Raw genomic sequence first — 21,539 nt, forward strand, 5'->3', positions numbered from 1 at the left:
TTGTGCCCAACTCCACTTTATTGCTGATTCCCTCAACCCTTGACTCCCTTGTCAATCAAAACTCTGTCTAACTCAGCCTTAAATATATTCAATGACTCGGCCTCTGCTGCTCACTAGGGAAGGGAACTCCAAAGACTAATGACCCTCTGAGTGAAGAAATCCCTTTTCATCTCCGTCTTAAATGACAGACTGCTTTGTTTAAACAGTGCCCTATTATTCTAGAATCTCCCAGGAGAGGAAATATCTTCTCAGCATCTGGGCAGCAGGGTAGCATGGTGGTTAGCATAAATGCTTCACAGCTCCAGGGTCCCAGGTTCGATTCCCGGCTGGGTCACTGTCTGTGTGGAGTCTGCACGTCCTCCCCCTGTGTGCGTGGGTTTCCTCCGGGTGCTCCGGTTTCCTCCCACAGTCCAAAGATGTGCGGGTTAGGTGGATTGGCCATGCTAAATTGCCCGTAGTGTACTAATAAAAGTAAGGTTAAGGGGGGGGTTGTTCGGTTACGGGTATAGGGTGGATACGTGGGTTTGAGTAGGGTGATCATGGCACGGCACAACATTGAGGGCCGAAGGGCCTGTTCTGTGCTGTACTGTTCTATGTTCTGTTCTATGTTCTATGTTCTATCTACCCTGTCAAACCCCCTCAGAATCTTGTGTTTCAATTATATCACCTCTCATTCTTCTAAACCTGCTCAACCTTTCATTATAATGTCTTTCTTACAGAGGTGAGCCTGAGGAATGAGAAATGGTAAATAAGGGGATGGCAGTTCTTTTGCATCAGTTTTGACTAAAGAAGATACAAGTAACCAGCAACAGCTGAGGCAGAGTTCCAAATGCTCGTGACGCTCGGAAAAAATTATTTTCATCTGCCTGAAATGGGTGACCCCTTATTTTTAAACAGTAACCCCATAGTTCTAGATTCTTCCACAAGAGAAAACATCTTCCACACTCACCCTGGACTGTTCAGGATCTTGTATGTTTCAATCAAATCACCTCTTACTTGTCTAAACTTCCTGCAGATGGGAGAAAAGGTCACACTTCTGGCTTCATAGGCTACTTGATGTATACAGATTCCTTTATGGATAGGGCGGCACAGTAGTGCAGTAGTTAGCATTACTGCCTCAATCCGCTGAGGACGCGGGTTTGATTGCAGTCCCAGGTCACTGTCCATGTGAAGTTGCACATTCTCCCCCGTGTCTGCATGGGTCTCACCCCCACAACCCAAAGATGTGCAGGTTAGGTGGATTGGCCATACTAAATTGTCCCCTAATGGAAAAAAAATAATTAGATACTCTAAATTTATTTTTAAAAATCAGGTAGGGAATATGTCCGTCCCGAACTGCTATTCAATATACTGCAATTAATGCTTTTCTTTTAAAGAAAATGTGGACTGGGTTACGAACAAGAAAGAAATGCAGAAACCTTCATAATCCCAGCAGCAGGAAATCCAGCATCAGGGAAACTCAATCTGGGGAGGGACTATCTGACAAAAAGACTGATTCTCTCTCTTATAGCACCTAGCTTGTTACTTACCTCTGTTCTGGGAAGACCTGCTATCCAGCCGACCAGCATGTGCTTAAATTCGCATGTTTTTCTGGGTGCGTATATAGCTTTTGAGAGCAGTTGGGCATCTTTTAATTAATTACAGGTTTGACGAGAGTGGTGTCTGTGGCCACGGGGCTACATATATAACTGGCAATTTGAACCTTAAAATCCATTACCCTTACAGTACTTTGGTTTGTCATGTTTTCATTTTGCGGCTTTGGTAAGGTTTAGTTCGTATTGGTGTCTCATTGCTGATTGTAAATCAAATTACTGACATCTACTTTTATCAGCAACTTGAGATATATACAGATTAATGGGGATGAGGATTTAAACTTTATACGGCATGTCTGCATTGACTCTCTCAAACTTCTACAGATGTGCCATAGAGAGCATCCTATCCGGCTGCATGACAGCTTGGTATGGCAACTGCTCGGCCCAAAATCGCAAGAAACTGCCTAAACGTATGGTGGAGGTAAGTTCAATCGATACATTCAAAAGGAATTAGACTGTTATCTGAAAAGGAAGAGGTGTGTTTTGCAGAGAATGGTAATGGAACTCGGTTAGTTGCTCATTAAGAGAGTCTGAGTAGACAACCGGTTGAAAGGCCATCTCCTGCATTGTAATAATTGTAATTCTGTGATTCAATTTGATATTGTAGAGCAAATTGCAATTATTGTGTGGTTGGCTGGTAAAGAGGATGGTCCATTTTGAAATGAAATGAAAATGGCTTATTGTCACAAGTAGGCTTCAAATGAAGTTACTGTGAAAAGCCCCACGTCGCCACATTCTGGCACCTGTTTGGGGAGGCCGGTATGGGAATTGAACCGTGCTGCTGGCCTGCCTTGGTCTGCTTTCAAAGCCAGCTCTTTAGCCCTGTGCTAAACCAACCCCATTTTGACGTGCCCTGAACAGTTGTTCCAGTGTAGCTTTAGATCAGTGTAATATCAGCCCAGATGACTCTCCTGCCGCACAAAGGATTGATGAGGCGGAGTACACCACAGATAGCCTATCCAGTAAGTCGTTAAAATCACTTTGGGATCCTATAGATGTTGTAGAAGCCCACTCTGCATAAATTAAAAGACTCCTGCCAATTCAGGCCAGTTCCATACCAGCCAGCAGAAATTCCCAGGAACATAAGATCCCAGGATGTCAAGTTAACCACCTCATATCTAACTCCACCACTGGCTCGAATCCACTGGGCAATTTGGGATTAGAAAGCCCCAGAATGTGCATGTTCAGTTTGATATTGTACTGCTTCTTGCTAATGTACAAAAGCTCACCACTTCTAATAACAAATATAGCTTCAGTATGGGACAGATGGGAGGGGGTAAAGTTGGAGCAATCATTTCTCTTTAAGACTTCCGATTCAGTGATCCAGCTAGCTTCTTCATCTCTTCAACAAGACACTCTCTTCTTTGCAAAGATATTTTTTCTTCTTCAAGATGTTGCAGGTTTTGATGTATTTCTGTTAATTGAGAACATTTAATTGAAATAAGGATTTTATTGAAGAATAAATGCATTTATAAAACACCTTTTGCAAACCTCAACAGTTCCAATCAACAAAGCAGCATTGAAGCGTAATCACTGTTATACTATAGAAAATGTAGCAATTAATTTATAAAACAACATGGTCTGACAAACAGCAATAAGATAATGATCAGATAATTAATTTTTTAATGTTCATTGAGCTAAATATTGACCTATGTGTCTCCACAGATGCTGCCTGACTTGCTGAGCATTTCCTGCATTTTCTGTTTTAATTTCGGATATTTGGCATATGTAATCCTTACCAGATTGAAATTCTGACATGAAGTCTTGAAATGGATCCATAGTCAGAAGTATTGCCCAAGCTGTGTCATAGTCTGAAAGAAAATGGGTAACAAGAAGTAAAAATAAGTGATAGACTTAAACGTCCTGAACTGCAGATACCCACTGTGCTATAGACGTTGACATCACTGATAAATCACAAAACAGGCAATCACTTGCACCATGCTGGTTAATGAAAATCCCCCAAATTTCTAAAGCTTATCCCACTTTTCTCTGGATTTGTTTCATTTTTAAAAAAAAAGTGGCTAAAGTTTTGTGTGCACCTGGCTACACACATCCAGCTAATGTCAGCCAGCTAACAGTTGGGTTTCAGTGTCCCAAGTGAGAGAGTGGGGAGAATGGCGAGGCGTTTCCATTCAAATTGATTCCCCAGCCCCACTACTGAAAAATGTAGATATTGGGTGTGGTCAGATCAGTTTAGCTCTGATGCAATCTGATCAAAAAAAGGCTCACTGGCAGACACTACCTATGTTTAGCGCTACCCAAAAATGTAGTATGAAAATTCTCACAAATATTAAAGTTATTTCTTTCACAAAATGTTGTAACTATAGTTCATAATACAATGTAAAGAAGAAGAAATAGAGAAGGGCTTGTATTTACCAAATGCCTTTCAAGAATTCAGGACCCTCCCAAAGCGCTTTACAGCCAACCAGATACATTTGCAATTATGTCACTGTTGTAATGAAGGAAACATGACAGCCCACTTGTTCTACATACAATATGAAACAAATGACCCGATCATCCATTTTAGGTGTAGGTTTCGGCACAACTGTTGGCTACGGCACCCGGAGAGATTTTCTGCTCTTCTTCAAACAGCACCATGTCATGTTTTTCATCTAGCTCAGTGGGCAGGCTGTGGATCAGTTTAACATCTCATCCAAAAGATAGCCTACGAGATTCTCTGTTGGCGGAATCCTCCACTTTGCCGGCAGCACACACACACCTGCAGGTTTTCTGACGGCGTGGGATGGCCACAATGGGAAACCCCATTGGCCGGCTACCGAATGGAGGATACCTCTCAATGGGGCACGCCGCACCGGAAAACAGGGCTGGCGGGATGGAGAATCCCGCCCAGAACCTCTGGTAGCATAGCACTTCAGTATCAGCCTAGGTTACATGCTCAAACCTTTAGCATGGGACTTGAACCCTTGATGGTCTCATTCAAAGTTATACCCAATGAGCTGCAGCTGACAACCTGAGATGCTCTGGGCCTATTGCCCGGCAACGGCTTGGTGCAAAATCGGATTTTTTCTTCCCTAATAATTTTGCTTGTGTTTGTGGTAGAGGCAGATTCTACAAGAGCGATTGTATACGCCCAAACTAAAACCAGCTGACCTTCTCCACAAAGTGCTGTGTTAATATGCCCATGGTTTATTTAACCCCTAGTGTTATATCTCCAGAGAATGCTTGCTACATTTACTAGATTCTGCTTTGTAAATGCTAAATCTAGGTGGTCAGACTTTAACATTCAGTCCGACACAGAAGTCAAAAAATAGATGCAGTCGGGCGGCACAGTGGCAGTGGTTAGCACTGTTGCCTCACGGCGCTGAGGACCCAGGTTTGATCCCGGCCCCGGGTCACTGTCTATGTGGAGTTTGCACATTCTTCCTGGTTCTGCGTGGGTTTCACCCCCACAACCCAAAGATGTGTAGGTTCAGTAGATTGCTCCTTAATTGGGGAAAAAAAAATAATTGGGTATTCTAAATTTAAAAAAAATGCAGTTAAATGATTTTTTTTTAAAACTGGAACCAGTCCAGTGGGGTTAATATGTTAGAAATGAGTGATGTAACAGAATTTTTGAATGTGACTTTTCTGTCTTGATGGATTTTCAAGCTGTAGACAGACTACATGTTCCAGTTGATCATGTAGGGTCATATATTATGGCAAATCCCAAAACTGAGTCTGACCTGGGGACAATTTAAATTACAGCATTAATGTGTCAAATAATTAGCATTCACACCCAGAATGGAAAACTGGGAAATTCCCCTTTTCAGAAGCGATACTGGGTGCAGTGCTGTAAGATGCTGATGTGACACATTAATGAATGTTGCTGACCCTGTGGGCAATTAATACTGTGGTACAAGGCTATAAAACATGTTATTTGATGAAACTAAATAACTTCTTGCATAGTTCACTGTATTTTTGTTTAAAGACACCAGTTTATTTATTCAGATTCAAAAGAAGAAAATCATCCACATCTAACTACAGCCCCTACTCTTAATGTTAACGTACCTTTCTCTGTTGCTTTTTCATCAACTATATTTTGCTGAATGGAATTCAGGTCATTCTGGATTTTCATGAAGATCTTCTCCACACAGTGTGCTTCCTTGCATTTCTTCCAGAATGCCTTTGCTCGCCCTGTTGCTGTTCAAACACATTTGGGGACAAATGTTAAACTGCACAGAAAATTCCAAAGATGGATAGTTCAGGCCATGAATCTGGCTTCCTGCAAATCCTCTTCCAATCAAAAGTCTTCATTCTTACTTCTGGCTGTTCCTGACACTGAAGGTTAAGTAGGAAAGACACAAAAAAGGTAATGACAGAAGAAGCTGAAGTTGAGACAAAAATCAATCAACAAAGAACAAGCATCTTTGTCTATTCTGGACAGTGACCCAATTCTAGACCTATTTGATATTTATAGAACGTTACAAGTTCCTCAAAATAAATCTATGGGTTTTAGTTTCATTTAAAATCTGATAGATAGGCCAAGGATCATAACAGACCCAGGTTACAGATTAAGGTAGCTAAGTGGTTATGGCACTCAACCAGCATCTTATTGAACAAAAGGGAAAGCTAGTTAAACGCACGGGAGAAAGAAACTGAAGATGATGTTTATAGAATTTGAAGATGGTGGGAGGAGGCTTGTGTGGAGCATAAACACAGTACAGACCAGTTGGACAGAAGTAATTTACAGCCAAATAGAGGCAAAGTAATTCTATCAAATTTAAATTCCACCTACAGTAAATTTATGAAGATTAATTCAATATAGTTGGTATTTATGGGCTGACAACAGAATTGACCACACCTAGTTCATAATTAAAAAGCCAACTGGTTTACTTGGTTTGCCTACTTCTAAAAGTAAATTTAAATAGTAAATTTAATATAAATTTTGAGTACCCAATTCATTTTTTCCAATTAAGGGGCAATTTAGCGTGGCCAATCCATCTAGCCTGCACATCTTTGGGTTGTGGGGGTGAAACCCACGCAAACTGGGAGAATGTGCAAACCCCACACCGACAGTGACCCGAGACCAGGATCGGAGCTGGGCCCTCGGCGCTATGAAGAAGTGGTGCTAACCACTGCGCCACCATGCTGCCCATGTTTAGGCCTACATTATGTGGTTTACTCTGAACCCCCTTGAGGCAACTAAGAATGTCGGACCACGTACTAAAAATAAATAAAAATCACATCCAGGAACAAATGAAAGAATGGAAATTAAATTGGGAGTGCTGGTTTCTGTTGGTTAAACTTGCAAAAAGCATGAAGAAACTGCACCATTGCAAAGTTTAAGGGAAACACGATTTTTGTTGTTTCATCGTACAGAGTCAGCTTTCCATTTTCCCTATTTCATTACAGGACTTCATTTGCTTCTGTGTAGTTGTGTCAGCACCACAGACTAATATCTGAATTATGCTACCACTCTGCTATAATCATCACAAAATTCAAGTTATATTGGTCTCAACTATTAAAATGGGACAGAATCTCTCCTTTTTTGTCTTTTTTATAAATTTAGAGTATCCATTTTTATTTTTCCAATTAAGGGGCAATTTAACGTATTGGGGGCAATTAATCATATTTTGCAATATTTGGAGGAAGCGCTAGAAGGCGCAACTTCCTTTCTACTCATTTACCAGCACAATTAGAACCTAGCTGAATAATTAACAAAGACAACAGTTTATCAAGACAATAAAACCCAGGATCAGTTCCTTCAGAAATTGTCACCTGATGGAATTAAGAACCGAGTAAAGCAACATGATTTCTTGAAGGTTGAGGATTTTTTAATTTACTTGATGGTTCATGTGGTGGTCTGTCTCTTGTTAGGGCCTCTTCTGTAGTCTGCATTTGGACTTCTTGCACTGGGTCTTCAGGCTCGGTCTCCTCTCGGACTTCAAGCTATTAAGAAAGAACACAATTCTAAGTAATTGGATTCTTGGCTCCCCAGGTCCCTGTCTATTCTGCTACTTATATGCGGTGTCCAAAATAACATAATTTGAGACATCACAGTTGAAATATGTGATAAGTATAGTATTGTTAGAACAATGGACCTCTGGTTCCCAAAGGTCTCCACCACTGGGGATTTTCCTTGAACCAGATTTGGGTCTTTGTGAGGGCCACGAAGAATCCAGCACGAGTTTTCATGATACAACACGCATAAACAGCAGCAGCAGCAATTTCCCTTGCTGCTCACTCCTCTCTCTTTCTGCAGGTTCCAAACTGGCCAGCTCTATTTATGCAGTGAGTCTGCTAATGATTTCTCCGCCTCCCTCATTGGGGAAGCTCATACTCCCATAGGATTGTGGGATTGTTATTAGTCCCCAGCCAATGGTAAGCAGGCAGGCTATAACATCCCCCCCCCCCCCCCCCCCCCCCAAAAGTCCAAGGAATCCACCGAAGACCCTGGCGAAGGAGGGCGTCGGACTCGTTTTGCCGCAGGCTGGACACTATTGGCACGAGGCGCTGGATCGGGCAGCGTGTAACGAGATGGAGACCAGCGCTTCCGTGATGAATGGCGTAACGGTTGTACATCCACGGCCCGTGGGCCCGAGGATTCCCCCTCTGAGGTGTCTTGTGTCTCCAACTCGGAGTCAGAGTCTGCTGCCTCCGTCATCTCGGCGTCTTTATCTCCATGTGGTTCTGTCACGACCTGCGCAGGCTTTGAGTGAGGCACCAGAGGAAGATTGTGAGGAATACTTTCCATTGTGTCTGGTCTCTGTGGTTGTAGAAATTAGCTCCTGGGGCGGGGAATCATTGGAAGGGATAGTCTTCTGGACCGAACGTAGTCTACATGTTTGCGCTGGAGATGACCCTGGGCTTACACCTGGAAAGAGATAAGGCCCGTTTGGCAAAAGATTACACCAGGGACCCACTGGGCACCACCAGCAAAATTCCGAACGAACACTGGGTCACTGGGCGCAAACTCCTCACTTGTGAACAGAGTGCCGTTGTCCGTGACCAGCACCTCGGGGAGGCCATGCGTACTGAAAGACAAACGCATCTTCTCGATTGTTGCGTAGGACGTTGTGCCGCCCATCTTATGTACCTCTAGCCATTTAGACTGGGCGTCAATTAATAGCCGAACATGGATCCTTGAAAAGGGCCGGCGAAATCCGCATGCAAGCGCACCCAAGGCCGCCCTGGCCATTCCCAGTGATGTAGGGGCGCGGCCAGCAGAAGCTTCTGATGCTCCTGGCAAATGGAGCACTTTTGGGCCACCTTCTCAAATGTCGGTGTCGAGGCCTGGCCACCAGACATAACTCCGGGCCAACATTATCATTTTGGTAACACCTGGATGCCCATTGTGCAAGTTTCTCAGTATCAGCTCCTGTCCTTTTTCCAGGACAATCACACGCGTCCCCCACAAAAGGATGCCGTCTTCCATGCTGAATTCGGACAGCTTGGAGGAAAATGCCCGCAACTCGCCTGGGAGCGGTCTATGCTGCCCACCATACACGACTATATGCCGAACCTTTGGGCTGGCTCCATCTGGGTTCACTCATGGATCTGTGATACCGTGACAGGCAAAGTGTGCATAAAATTTAGGGTTGCAACCACCTCACCGGTCGTGGGGGTCGACATGGGGCTGGCCGATAAAGGCAATTGGCTCAGTGCGTCGGCATTCCCCATCTGAGTTCCTGGTTTGTGTTCCAGAGAATACACGTATGCAGTGAGCAACAAAGCCCAGCGCTGGATCCGTGCGGAAGCAATGGGCGGTATTGGCTTATCCTCTCTGAAAAGTCCCAGCAGAGGCTTATGATCAGTCACCATAGTGAAGTGGCGGCCATATACGTACTGGTGGAAACGTTTCACCGCAAAGACCACTGCCAGGCCCTCCTTCTCGATCTGCGTGTACTTTTTTTCCACTGCAGTCAATGTGCGGGAGGCGAAAACTATCGGCCGCTTGGCCCCATTCTCCATCTTGTGGGACAGGACGGCCCAATACCATATGGGGATGTATCACATAGAACATAGAACATAGAACGATACAGCGCAGTACAGGCCCTTCGGCCCTCGATGTTGCACCGACATGGAAAAAATCTAAAGGCCATCTAACCTACACTATGCCCTTATCATCCATATGCTTATCCAATAAATTTTTAAATGCCCTCAATGTTGGCGAGTTCACTACTGCTGCAGGTAGGGCATTCCACGGCCTCACCACTCTTTGCGTAAAAAACCCACCTCTGACCTCTGTCCTATATCTATTACCCCTCAATTTAAGGCTATGTCCCCTCGTGCTAGCCACCTCCATCCGCGGGAGAAGGCTCTCGCTGTCCACCCTATCTAACCCTCTGATCATTTTGTATGCCTCTATTAAGTCACCTCTTAACCTTCTTCTCTCTAACGAAAACAACCTCAAGTCCATCAGCCTTTCCGCATAAGATTTTCCCTCCATACCAGGCAACATCCTGGTAAATCTCCTCTGCACCCGTTCCAAAGCTTCCACGTCCTTCCTATAATGAGGCGACCAGAACTGTACGCAATACTCCAAATGCGGCCGTACTAGAGTTTTGTACAACTGCAACATGACCTCATGGCTCCGGAACTCAATCCCTCTACCAATAAAGACCAACACACCATAGGCCTTCTTCACAACCCTATCAACCTGGGTGGCAACTTTCAGGGATCTATGTACATGGACACCGAAATCCCTCTGCTCATCCACACTACCAAGAATTTTACCATTAGCCAAATATTCCGCATTCCTGTTATTCTTTCCAAAGTGAATCACCTCACACTTCTCCACATTAAACTCCATTTGCCACCTCTCAGCCCAGCTCTGCAGCTTATCTATGTCCCTCTGTAACCTGCAACATCCATCCGCACTGTCTACAACTCCACCGACTTTAGTGTCGTCTGCAAATTCACTCACCCATCCTTCTGCGCCCTCCTCTAGGTCATTTATAAAAATGACAAACAGGAACGGCCCCAGAACAGATCCTTGTGGTACGCCACTCGTAACTGAACTCCATTCTGAACATTTCCCATCAACTACCACTCTCTGTCTTCTTTCAACTAGCCAATTTCTGATCCACATCTCTAAATCACCCTCAATCCCCAGCCTCCGTATTTTCTGCAATAGCCGACCGTGGGGAACCTTATCAAACGCTTTACTGAAATCCATATACACCACATCAACTGCTCTACCCTCGTCTACCTGTTCAGTCACCTTCTCAAAGAACTCGATAAGGTTTGTGAGGCATGACCTACCCTTCACAAAACCATGCTGACTGTCCCTAATCATATTATTCCTATCTAGATGATTATAAATCGTATCTTTTATAATCCTCTCCAAGACTTTACCCACCACAGACGTTAGGCTCACCGGCCTATAGTTACCGGGGTTATCTCTACTCCCCTTCTTGAACAAAGGGACCACATTTGCTATCCTCCAGTCCTCTGGCAATATTCCTGTAGCCAATGATGACCTAAAAATCAAAGCCAAAGGCTCAGCAATCTCTTCCCTGGCTTCCCAGAGAATCCTAGGATAAATCCCATCCGGCCCCGGGGACTTATCTATTTTCACCTTGTCCAGAATTGCCAACACTTCTTCCCTACGCACCTCAATGCCATCTATTCTAATAGCCTGGGTCTCAGCATTCTCCTCCACAATATTATCTTTTTCTTGAGTGAATACTGACGAAAAGTATTCATTTAGTTTCTCGCTTATCTCCTCAGCCTCCACACACAACTTCCCACCACTGTCCTTGACTGGCCCTACTCTTACCCTAGTCATTCTTTTATTCCTGACATACCTATAGAAAGCTTTTGGGTTTTCCTTGATCCTACCTGCCAAAGACTTCTCATGTCCCCTCTTTGCTCGTCTCAGCTCTCTCTTTAGATCCTTCCTCGCTTCCTTGTACCTATCAAGCGCCCCAACTGAAACTTCACGCCTCATCTTCACATAGGCCTCCTTCTTCCTCTTATCAAGAGATTCCACTTCTTTGGTAAACCACGGTTCCCTCGCTCGACCCCTTCCTCCCTGCCTGACTGGTACGTACTTATCAAGAACATGCAATAGCTGTTCCTTGAACAAGCTCCACATATCCAGTGTGCCCAACCCTTGCAGCCTACTTCTCCAACCAACACATCCTAAGTCATGTCTAATGGCATCATAATTGCCCTTCCCCCAGCTATAACTCTTGCCCTGCGGGGTATACTTATCCCTTTCCATGTGACGAGCAACGGCTTTCCAGGATCATAGTGGGTTAGTAACCCAGACAACGACATTTGTTGTTCTACCCGCCGGAAAGCGGTTTCTTGCGGCTGACCCCAAACCCAGGTGTGATTCTTCTTTAGCAGAAGGTGCAACGGGGCCAGCATAGTTGCCAGATTGGGGAAGAACTTTCCGTAATAGTTTACAAGGCCAAGAAACGAACAAAGATGCAAAGTGTCAGTTGGGGTGGGGGCCTGTTGAATCGCACGCACCTTCTCTGCGACAGGGTGCAAACCTTTGCGGTCCACCGATAACCCAGGTAGACTACTTGCTTCGCCTGAAAGACGCACTTTGTGCGACGTAAACGGACTCCAGCCTCCAAATTTTCAAAATATTCCTGCTCCGACGTCCCTGTGATCAAAACGTCATCTAAGTAGGCAGTAACACGCGGTAAACCTCTCAAAATGCCCTCCATAACGCGTTGAATAATAGCACAGGCAGAGAATATTCCAAAGGGCAAACGTGTATATTCATACAGGCCCCGGTGTGTATTAATCGTTACATATGGCCGGGAGGCACGGTCCAGCTCCAACTGTAGGTAGATGTGACTCATATCTAATTTTGTGAACAAGAGTCCGCCTGCAAGCTTCGTGTAGAGATCCTCTATGCGAGGCATTGGATATCGGTCGAGCAGGGAAGCCGTATTCACTGTAACTTTATAGTCGCCGCACAAGCGAACTGTGGCATCTGGCTTCATTACAGGTACAATTGGTGCTGCCCAGTCAGCAAAACGGGTGAGCTCCTCTTCTACCTTCTCGAGCAAGGCGTAAGGCACCGGACGTGCTCAGAAATAGTGCAGCGTGGCTCCTGGTTCGACTTGGATACGGGCTACAGCCCCTTTTATTTTCCCAAACTGGGCTGGAATACATCTGGGTATCGTCCTGGCACCTCAGTCAACCCTCCAGAAACTGTTTTGAGGATGTGCTGCCACTGCAACCGCAAATGGCGCAACCAGTCCTGACCCAACAGGCTGGGCCCGTGGCCGCGCACCACGATAAGTGGGAAACGCCCCTCCTGGTGTCCATAAACAACAGGAGTCACCGTAGTTCCTGCAATGGCCAATGGTTCCCCTGTGTAGGTGGCCAACCTGGCCTGTGTGTCGGTTAAGGTAAGGGTCTGTATACCCTGCTTGATGCGGTCGAATGTCCTCTGGGCGATCACGGAGACCGCTGCGCCAATGTCCAACTCCATCTCAAGCGGGTGACCATTGACCCGTACTGTCACTTTAATGGGGGACACATGGGGAGCTGCCACACAATGCAGCTGCAGGCAGTCACCCTCCGTCTCCACGTCCTCGGGAGTAGTCGCCGCAGGTTCATCCAAATGAAAGGTATGACCCCTGGGCTGGCCCCAGTTTCGGTCAGAACAACGGTGCCTCTGGCGCCCCGAGGACCGGCATCCGCGACGTGGTCGGCGCCTACAAGTCTGACATGGACATGGCTCCTCATCCATTGGTTCTGGAGAAGGCTCCCTTCGGGGAGGAATGTCCAACGGCCACTGGCGTCGATCCGGACGTCGCCTCGCCCAAGCTACCGCAGGGGGACGCTTTCAGACGGAAGGGGTTGCGCCCCCAAGGCATGCACCTCCATTCCCTGTAGCTCCTGCACTCCTCGTTCTGCGCTCTCTCGAGACAATACTATTTGCATAGCCTGTTGAAAAGTCGATGTTGGCTCGGCTAACAACTTTCTCTGGGTGGCCGCATTGTTAATACCGCAAACCAAACGGTCGCGTAACATTTCTGACAAGGTCTCACCATAGTCACAATCGCAATCCTGCGTAGCCTGGATAGAAAGTCGGCAAGGGATTCTCCTGGGGTCCTCTCAGCGGTATTAAACCAGTAACGATGGACTATCGTGGATGGGGTTGGGTTAAAATGTTGCCCCACTAAATTCACAAGTTTATCAAATGTTTTGGTGTCCGGCGAAACTGGGTACGTAAGGCTCCTAATCACCCCAAACGTATGCAGGCCGCAGGCGGTGAGCAATATGACCACCTGGCGCTCGTTTTTGGTGATGTTGTTTGCGTCCGTTGTGTGTACTGGTTCCAGCTTTCCAGCGCAGCATCAAAAACATCCAAACGTCCATACAGAGGCATGGTGTAATAGAAAACAACTTCCAACCTGTATCCAACAAAAATCCAGGGAGGTGGCTTCAGCAGTGTAGACAGTTATTCACTTTAACCCTCATCGCCAGTTTTGGGAGGGCCACGAAGAATGCAGCACGAGTTTTCAGGATACAAAGAAATAACATTTATTTACATTTATTTACAATAACATATATACACACAGCAGCAGCAATTTCCCTTGCTGCTCACTCCTCCCCTCCCCTCCTCCCCTCCTCTCTCCCTTCCCCCTCCCCAGGAGACGAGAGTCAGAGACGAGAGTTCAGGCAGGACTAAACAGTTGCAAGAATTGATAAACACATGGTTGTGGAATGATTTAAATACAAGAATTTTAAATTTGAAAATGTTTGGGAAGACATGTAAAGCAACTTACAATCATGAGGTTTATAAAATTCTGACGTTTGGGACGGTCTTTAATTTTGGGTCAAATAAAGGGGGGGGGGGTCAAGTGATCTCTTTTAAGTATGCATGACAACAGGCCTGGGTGATGCTGACTTAAAGATTAAAGGGAAACCCAGGCTGTTTTGCTGGAAAGCTGGTGAAAGTTTTCACACTTGGACACATTGGAGCCTATCTGCATAGACGAAATCTCCAAAGTCCTAGAAATGTGTTGAGAATGTCCTGTTGCAAACAAGGAACAAAGAAAGGTACAGCACAGGAACAGACCCTTCAGCCCTCCAAGCCTGCGCCGAGAGTTACAGGCACCCACTACCCTCGTATAAAAAAAAGTCCCTTGCACATCTCCTCTAAACTTTGCCCATCGCACCTTAAACCTATGTCCCCTCGTAATTGACTCTTCCGCCCTGGGAAAAGCTTCTGACTATCCACTCTGTCCATGCCCCTCATGATTTTGTAGACTTCTATCAGGTTGCCCCTCAACCTCCGGTGTTCCAGTGAGAACAAACTGAGTTTATCCAACCATTCCTAATAGCTAATGCCCTCCATACCTGGCAACATCCTGGTAAATCTCTTCTGTATCCAAAGCCTCCACATCGTTCTGGTAGCGTGGCAACCAAAATTGAACACTATCCAAGTGTGGTCTAACTAAAGTTCTACATAGCTGTAGCATGACTTGCCAATTTTTATACTCAATGCCAAGGCCAATGAAGGCAAACATGCTGTATGCCTTCTTGACTACATTCTCCACCTACGTTGTCACTTTCAGTGACCTGTGGATCCCTCTGACTGTCAATACTCTTAAGGGTTCTGCCATTTACGGTATATTTCCCACCTGTATTAGACCTTCCAAAATACATTACCTCTCATTTGTCTGGATTAAACTCCATCTACCATCTCTCTGCCCAAGTCTCCAACATCTATATCCTGCTGTATCTTCTGACAATCCTCTTCACTAACCATAATTCCACCAACCTCCACGTTTTCCGCAAACTTACTAATCAGACCAGTTACGTATTCCTCCAAATCATTTATATATACTACTAACGGCAGCACGGTGGGGCAGTGGGTTAGCCCCGCAGCCTCACGGTGCCGAGCTCCCAGGTTCTATCCCGACTCTTGGTCACTGTCCGTGTGGAGTTTGCACATTCTCCCCGTGTTTGCATGGGTTTCGCCCCCACAACCCAAAGACGTGCAGGCTAGGTGGATTGGCCACGCTAAATTGCGCCTTTTTGGACAAAATTAATTGGATACACTAAATTTATAAAAACAAACAAAAAAATATATATAAAAGCAAATTACTGCAGATGCTGGAATCTGAAACAAAAGAGAAAATGCTGGAAAGTCTCAGCAAGTCTGGCAGCATCTATAGGGAGAGAAAAGAGCTAACGTTTCGAGTCCGATGACTCTTTTTCAAAGCTAACAGACAGAGAAAGTGGGAAATATTTATACTGTGGAGTGAGAATGAAAGATGAGTCATAGCCACAGAGACCCAGGGAAACCGGGTGCTAATGGCCAAAGAAACGAAGAGGAAAGAGTGCTAATGGCAGTCCCCAGAGAGAACAAAAGATGTGAAAGGTCTTCTATAGGTCATCTGTCTTCTATAACTGAGCCAGTTCTGTATCCATCTTGCCAGCTCACTTCTAATCCCATGTGACTTCACCTTCTGTACCAGTCTGCCGCGAGGGACCTTGTCAAAGGCCTTACTGAAGTCCATGCAGACAACATTCACTTCCCTACCTTCATCAATCATCTTCGTCTCACTTCCTTGAAAAACTTGATCAAATTAATGAGATACGACCTCCCCTTCAGAAAACCATGCTGCCTCTCGCTATTCCGGCCACTTGCTTCCAAATGGGAGTAGATCCTGTCTCGAAGGATCCTCTCCAGTAATTTCCCGACCACTGATTCCCCGGTCTGTAATTTCCTGAATTACCCTTGCTACCCTTCTTAAATAAAGGAACAACATTAGCTATTCTCTGTTATATTACCACGACTGGTAATATGTTGTATTCTTTGTCTTTTCTTCCAGAATGACCCAATGTAATGTTGACAAAGAATATACCAATCAAAAGATTGGAACAAAACTAATTTATTATTACACGACTAATTAAATGAAGTTTGCACACTCTACTGAGCTATAGATGATAAATTATATTGAATCTGTATTACAGAATTCAATATTCTATCTAATTACTAACTACACTATGACTTGAACTTGTGCTATCTATATCTATTAACATTCAATCTGCTCTCTCCATGTTCTTCTCAGCTGCTCCCAGAATTCCCCGAGAGGCTGTCTTAAATACAGAGAATTAGTAACGCCCTCTAGTGTTTGATTTGCACATAGATGTAGTTATTAACCCTTCATTAACCTGACTATATACATATCATTATATTTTCCTCTGGGACCTTAGGCAGGATTCTCCAATAATGTGGTTATTATTGCGAAAGAACGCGCGTGAATCACTGGATTTCTCTGGAGAAAGACCAGGGTGATTCTCCGATTTGCAGGGGTCTGGCGAGTACCCCTCGCAACTCCGGTTGCCGATACGGGGCCTGCATTTCCGGTCAGGGATCGGCGCATACACATGGCGCCGGCCTGCATCAGCCGACCCACGTGACACAGCCGACCCACACCGCGGACTGGCACTGAAAACATAGCCCCCCCCCACAGATCACGGATCGATGGCTCCCGATCGGTAGCCTAGCCGTCCTGAAGGCCTCTCCTCCGATAAATTATCGCCCTGCTCCCCACCAGGGTTGCCGTGGACTGAGTCTGCAGCTGCCACGCTGAGTTACAGACGGGTGGAATCATGAGAGAACCACACCGTCAGGAACACAGCCAGCTACACTCGGTGAATCTCTGCGAGGGCCTCTTTCAATGGCCCCCGGCCGGCAGTGCGTTAACCGCGTGCACGCGATTGGCGGGAGTGGTGTCGGACCTGATCTCGGGTTTGACGTCCATTCTCCGCCCCCACGCCAATCGTGATTTCGGCGCGGAGGTGATGGTACCATCAATTCACCAGACACGTGTTTCCGATATGAATCTAGGCTTTAATCGACTTACTACAGAGCTAGCCTGTTATCCGTTGATGAACTCTCAGTGAACTGCAGGCTGACTCTGGACAAGGGTATTTATACAGCAGCACTAGGGGGAGGAGTCATGGGCGGAGCCAAGGGTGGAGCCCTGTACAAGCTCCTGAGCATTCCCAGAGCTACTCCCCCTAGTGGTCGGATAACGCTACTGCGCTTACAAAGACATGGTGTGAATTATAGAAGAACATAGAACATTACAGCACAGTACGGGCCCTTCGGCCCTCGATGTTGCGCCGACCCGTGAAACCATCTGAAGCCTATCTGACCTACACTATTCCATTTTCATCCATATGTCTATCCAGTGACCACTTAAATGCCCTTAAATTTGGCGAGTCTACTACTGTTGCAGGCAGGGCATTCCACACCCCTACTACTCTCTGAGTAAAGAAACTGCCTCTGACATCTGTCCTATATCTACCACCCCTCAATTTAAAGCTATGTCCCCTCGTGTTGGTCATCACCATCCGAGGAAAAAGACTCTCACTGTCCACCCTATCTAACCCTCTGACTATCTTACATGTCTCTATTAAGTCACCTCTCAGCCTTCTCCTCTCTAACGAAAACAACCTCAAGTCCCTGAGCCTTTCCTCGTAAGACCTTCCCTCCATACCAGGCAACATCCTAGTAAATCTCCTCTGAAACCTTTCCAAAGCTTCCACATCCTTCCTATAATGTGGTGACCAGAACTGCACGCAGTACTCCAGGTGCGGCCGCACCAGAGTTTTGTACAGCTGCAGCATGACCTCGTGGCTTCGAAACTCAATCCCCCTACTGATAAAGGCTAGCACACCATATGCCTTCTTAACAGCCCTATTAACCTGGATGGCAACTTTCAGGGATTTATGTACCTGGATGCCAAGATCTCTCTGTTCATCTACACTACCAAGAATCTTGCCATTAGCCCAGTACTTTGCATTCCTGTTACTCCTTCCAACGTGAACCACCTCACACTTTTCCGCATTAAACTCCATCTGCCACCTCTCAGCCCAGCTCTGCAGCTTATCTATGTCCCTCTGTAACCTATAACATCCTTCAGCACTATCCACAACTCCACCGACCTTCGTGTCATTTGCAAATTTACTAACCCATCCTTCTACACTCTCTTCCAGGTCATTTATAAAAATGACAAACAGCAGTGGCCCCAAAACAGATCCTTGCGGTACACCACTAGTAACTGAACTCCAGGATGAACATTTGCCATCAACCACCACCCTCTGTCTTCTTTCAGCTAGCCAATTACTGATCCAAACCGCTAAATCACCTTCAATCCCATACTTCCTTATTTTCTGCAATAGCCTGCCGTGGGGAACCTTATCAAACGCCTTACTGAAATCCATATACACTACATCAACCGCTTTACCCTCATCCACCTGTTTGGTCACCTTCTCAAAAAACTCAATAAGGTTTGTGAGGCATGACCTCCCCTTCACAAAACCGTGTTGAGTATCGCTAATCAACTTGTTCTTTTCAAGATGATTATAAACCCTATCTCTTATAACCTTTTCCAACATTTTACCCACAACCGAAGTAAGGCTCACAGGTCTATAATTACCAGGGTTGTCTCTACTCCCCTTCTTGAACAAGGGGACAACATTTGCTATCCTCCAGTCTTCCGGCACTATTCCTGTCGACAAAGACGACATAAAGATCAAGGACAAAGGCTCTACTATCATATTACATTCACCACAGGAGGCTCGGAATGTGCCGCCCCTCATCTGTAGCCAGTGTGGATACAAAGATTTCTGTCAAGGCCCCAGAAATTTCCTCCCATGCATCCCTCAGTATTCTGGGGTAGATCCCATCAGGCCCTGGGTACTTAAACTGAGTGTTTTTCAAGATGCCGAACACCTTTTTGACCTCAATGTAACCGAGACTATCTATACACCCTTCCCCAGACACACCATCATCATAATAATAATAATCACTTATTGTCACAAGTAGGCTTCAATGAAGTTACTATGAAAAGCCCCTAGTCGCCACATTCCGACGCGTTTGGGGAGGCCGGTATGGGAATTGAACCTGCACTGCTGGCCTTGTACTGCATTACAAGCCAGGTGTTTAGCCCAATGTTGATTTACCCTCAAATATCCGCCCCCAACATGCAGGTTTGCGATTTTGCCAGGAAGAATATGCAGAGCTTCCTGGTGGAGCCGGCCTCCATGTTGCTGGAGGAAGTGCTGACGACAGGGGGACTGGAGAAGGGGGTAGTGTCGGCGGTTTATGGGGCTACTTTGGAAGAGGAGAAGGCACTTGGAAAGGATCAAGGCAAAGTGGAAGGAAGAATTGGGAGAGGGTATGGAGGGGTTCTGGTGTGAGGTGCTCCGGAGAGTGAACGCCTCCACCTTGTGCGCGAGATTGGGGCTGATATAGCTGAAGGTGGTATATAGAGCACACCTCACTAAGGCAAGGATGATCCGGCTCTTTGAGGGAGTAGAAGATGTGTGTGAACATTGCAGGGAGGGGGCCCCGCGAATCACGTTTGTATGTTTTGGTGGTGTCGAAAGCTGGAGGATTACTGGAAGGAGGTTTTTAGGGTAATCTCTAAAGTGGTGCATGTGAAACTGGACCCGGGCCCTCGGGAGGCCATATTCGGGGTGTTGGACCAGTCAGGGTTGGAAACGGGTGCGGAGGCAGATGTTGTAGCCTTTGCCTCCCAATCGTCCAAAAGCGGATCCTGTTGGGATGGAGAGCCCTGTGCCCTGACATGGCGGGGGGACCTGCTGGAATTTTTAACTCTTCAAAAGGTTAAGTTTTAACAGAGGGGAAGAATGGAGGGGTTCTACGATTCATGGGCGTTATTCATTATGCACTTTCAAGAACTGGATAACATCGAACATTTGGGGGGGGGGGGGGGGGGCGACTGTATGTGTTAATGGTGACTATGGGTGATTCCTGATTCGTTTTTGTTATTTATTTATGTTAACATGCGAGTTGCTGTTTGGGTTTGGTGGGAGGATGGGATTGTTGTTGTTGATATGGGAATTTACATTATATTCTTTACTGCTTATTGTCTATTGTTTGTGGGTATAAATTTGGGAGACAATGTGAAAAAGGAGAATAAAAATATTTATAAAAAAGAACATCCGCCCCCGATCTAGATTCTTCAGTCCCTGCCTAATATTGTTATAATTAGCTTCACCGAAGACTACTCTTATCCAACAGTACCTTAAAACTTACCGAATTGTGGTCACTGTTCCCGAAATGCCCCCCTACTGAAAGTTCAACCACCTGGTTGGGCTCAACCCCCAATACCAGTTCCAGTATGGACTCTTCCCCAGTTGGACTATCTACATATTGTTTCAAGAAGCCCTCCTAGATGCTCCTTACAGTTGCGCTATAAACTGCCCAATTAATGAAAAATATAGAAGAGAATTGGGGTCACAAGGCAAGCAAATCAGCATTTCTATCTGGGTACAAGGCCCATGTGATTTGCATTGCCATGGATATAGGCTTTGAGAGGGGACGGGTCTAAGATATCCACAGAATTGTTACGACGTAGAAGGAGGCCACTTTGCCCATAATTTCTGCACCCTGAAAACTCATAAGACAAGGTTACTCTGCCAGGATCCAAGAGATGGAGAAGAGCTATAGGCAGAAAGATGTGGTTCACCATATAGGAATGCAGATGGGAGTTCACACTTGATTGAAAAGACTGAATTTATGGAACCTCTGGCGGTGGCCATGGAGTGAGTGACCACACATTTGGTGGCTCCTGCTCGTGGTGGAATAGGGTTGGTTCTTTTCACCACTTTCAGGAGGAGTTATGCAGGTGGAAACATAGATGACTAACAATTCTCCTTTGGTAGGGCATGTCTAAGGCCTATTACGGTAGTACATCGGTAGCACATTGCTTCATAGCTCCAGGGTCCCAGGTTCGATTCCCGGCTTGGGTGACTGTGTGGAGTCTGCACATGCTCCCCATGTCCGCGTGGGTTTCCTCCGGGTGCTCCGATTTCCTCGCACAAGTCCCAAAAGACATGCTGTTAGGTGAATTGGACATTCTGAATTCTCCCTGTGTACCCCAACAGGTGCCAGAGTGTGGCGATTAAGGGATTTTCACAGTAACTTCATTGTGGTGTTAATGTAAGCAAATTTTAAAAAAATATATAAATTTAGGGTAC

The 21,539-nt window shown here is 45.8% G+C and overlaps 1 protein-coding gene across 1 annotated transcript in view; it reads right to left on the bottom strand.

Moving 5' to 3' along the window:
- Nucleotides 1-625: 625 nt before the first annotated feature.
- Nucleotides 626-21,539, bottom strand: part of LOC119969114 — a 358,923-nt gene continuing 338,009 nt past the window's right edge. The window contains exons 38-41 of the mRNA XM_038802328.1: nucleotides 7,376-7,481; nucleotides 5,601-5,732; nucleotides 3,332-3,403; nucleotides 626-3,006 (exon numbers count right to left, since the gene is read on the bottom strand). Coding sequence (XP_038658256.1) covers nucleotides 2,894-3,006; nucleotides 3,332-3,403; nucleotides 5,601-5,732; nucleotides 7,376-7,481 — 423 coding nt within the window. The 3' untranslated portion in view covers nucleotides 626-2,893. The remainder of the gene's footprint in view (nucleotides 3,007-3,331; nucleotides 3,404-5,600; nucleotides 5,733-7,375; nucleotides 7,482-21,539) is intronic.

This window comes from Scyliorhinus canicula, chromosome 7 (assembly GCF_902713615.1).
Source record: "Scyliorhinus canicula chromosome 7, sScyCan1.1, whole genome shotgun sequence".
NCBI lineage: Eukaryota > Metazoa > Chordata > Chondrichthyes > Carcharhiniformes > Scyliorhinidae > Scyliorhinus > Scyliorhinus canicula.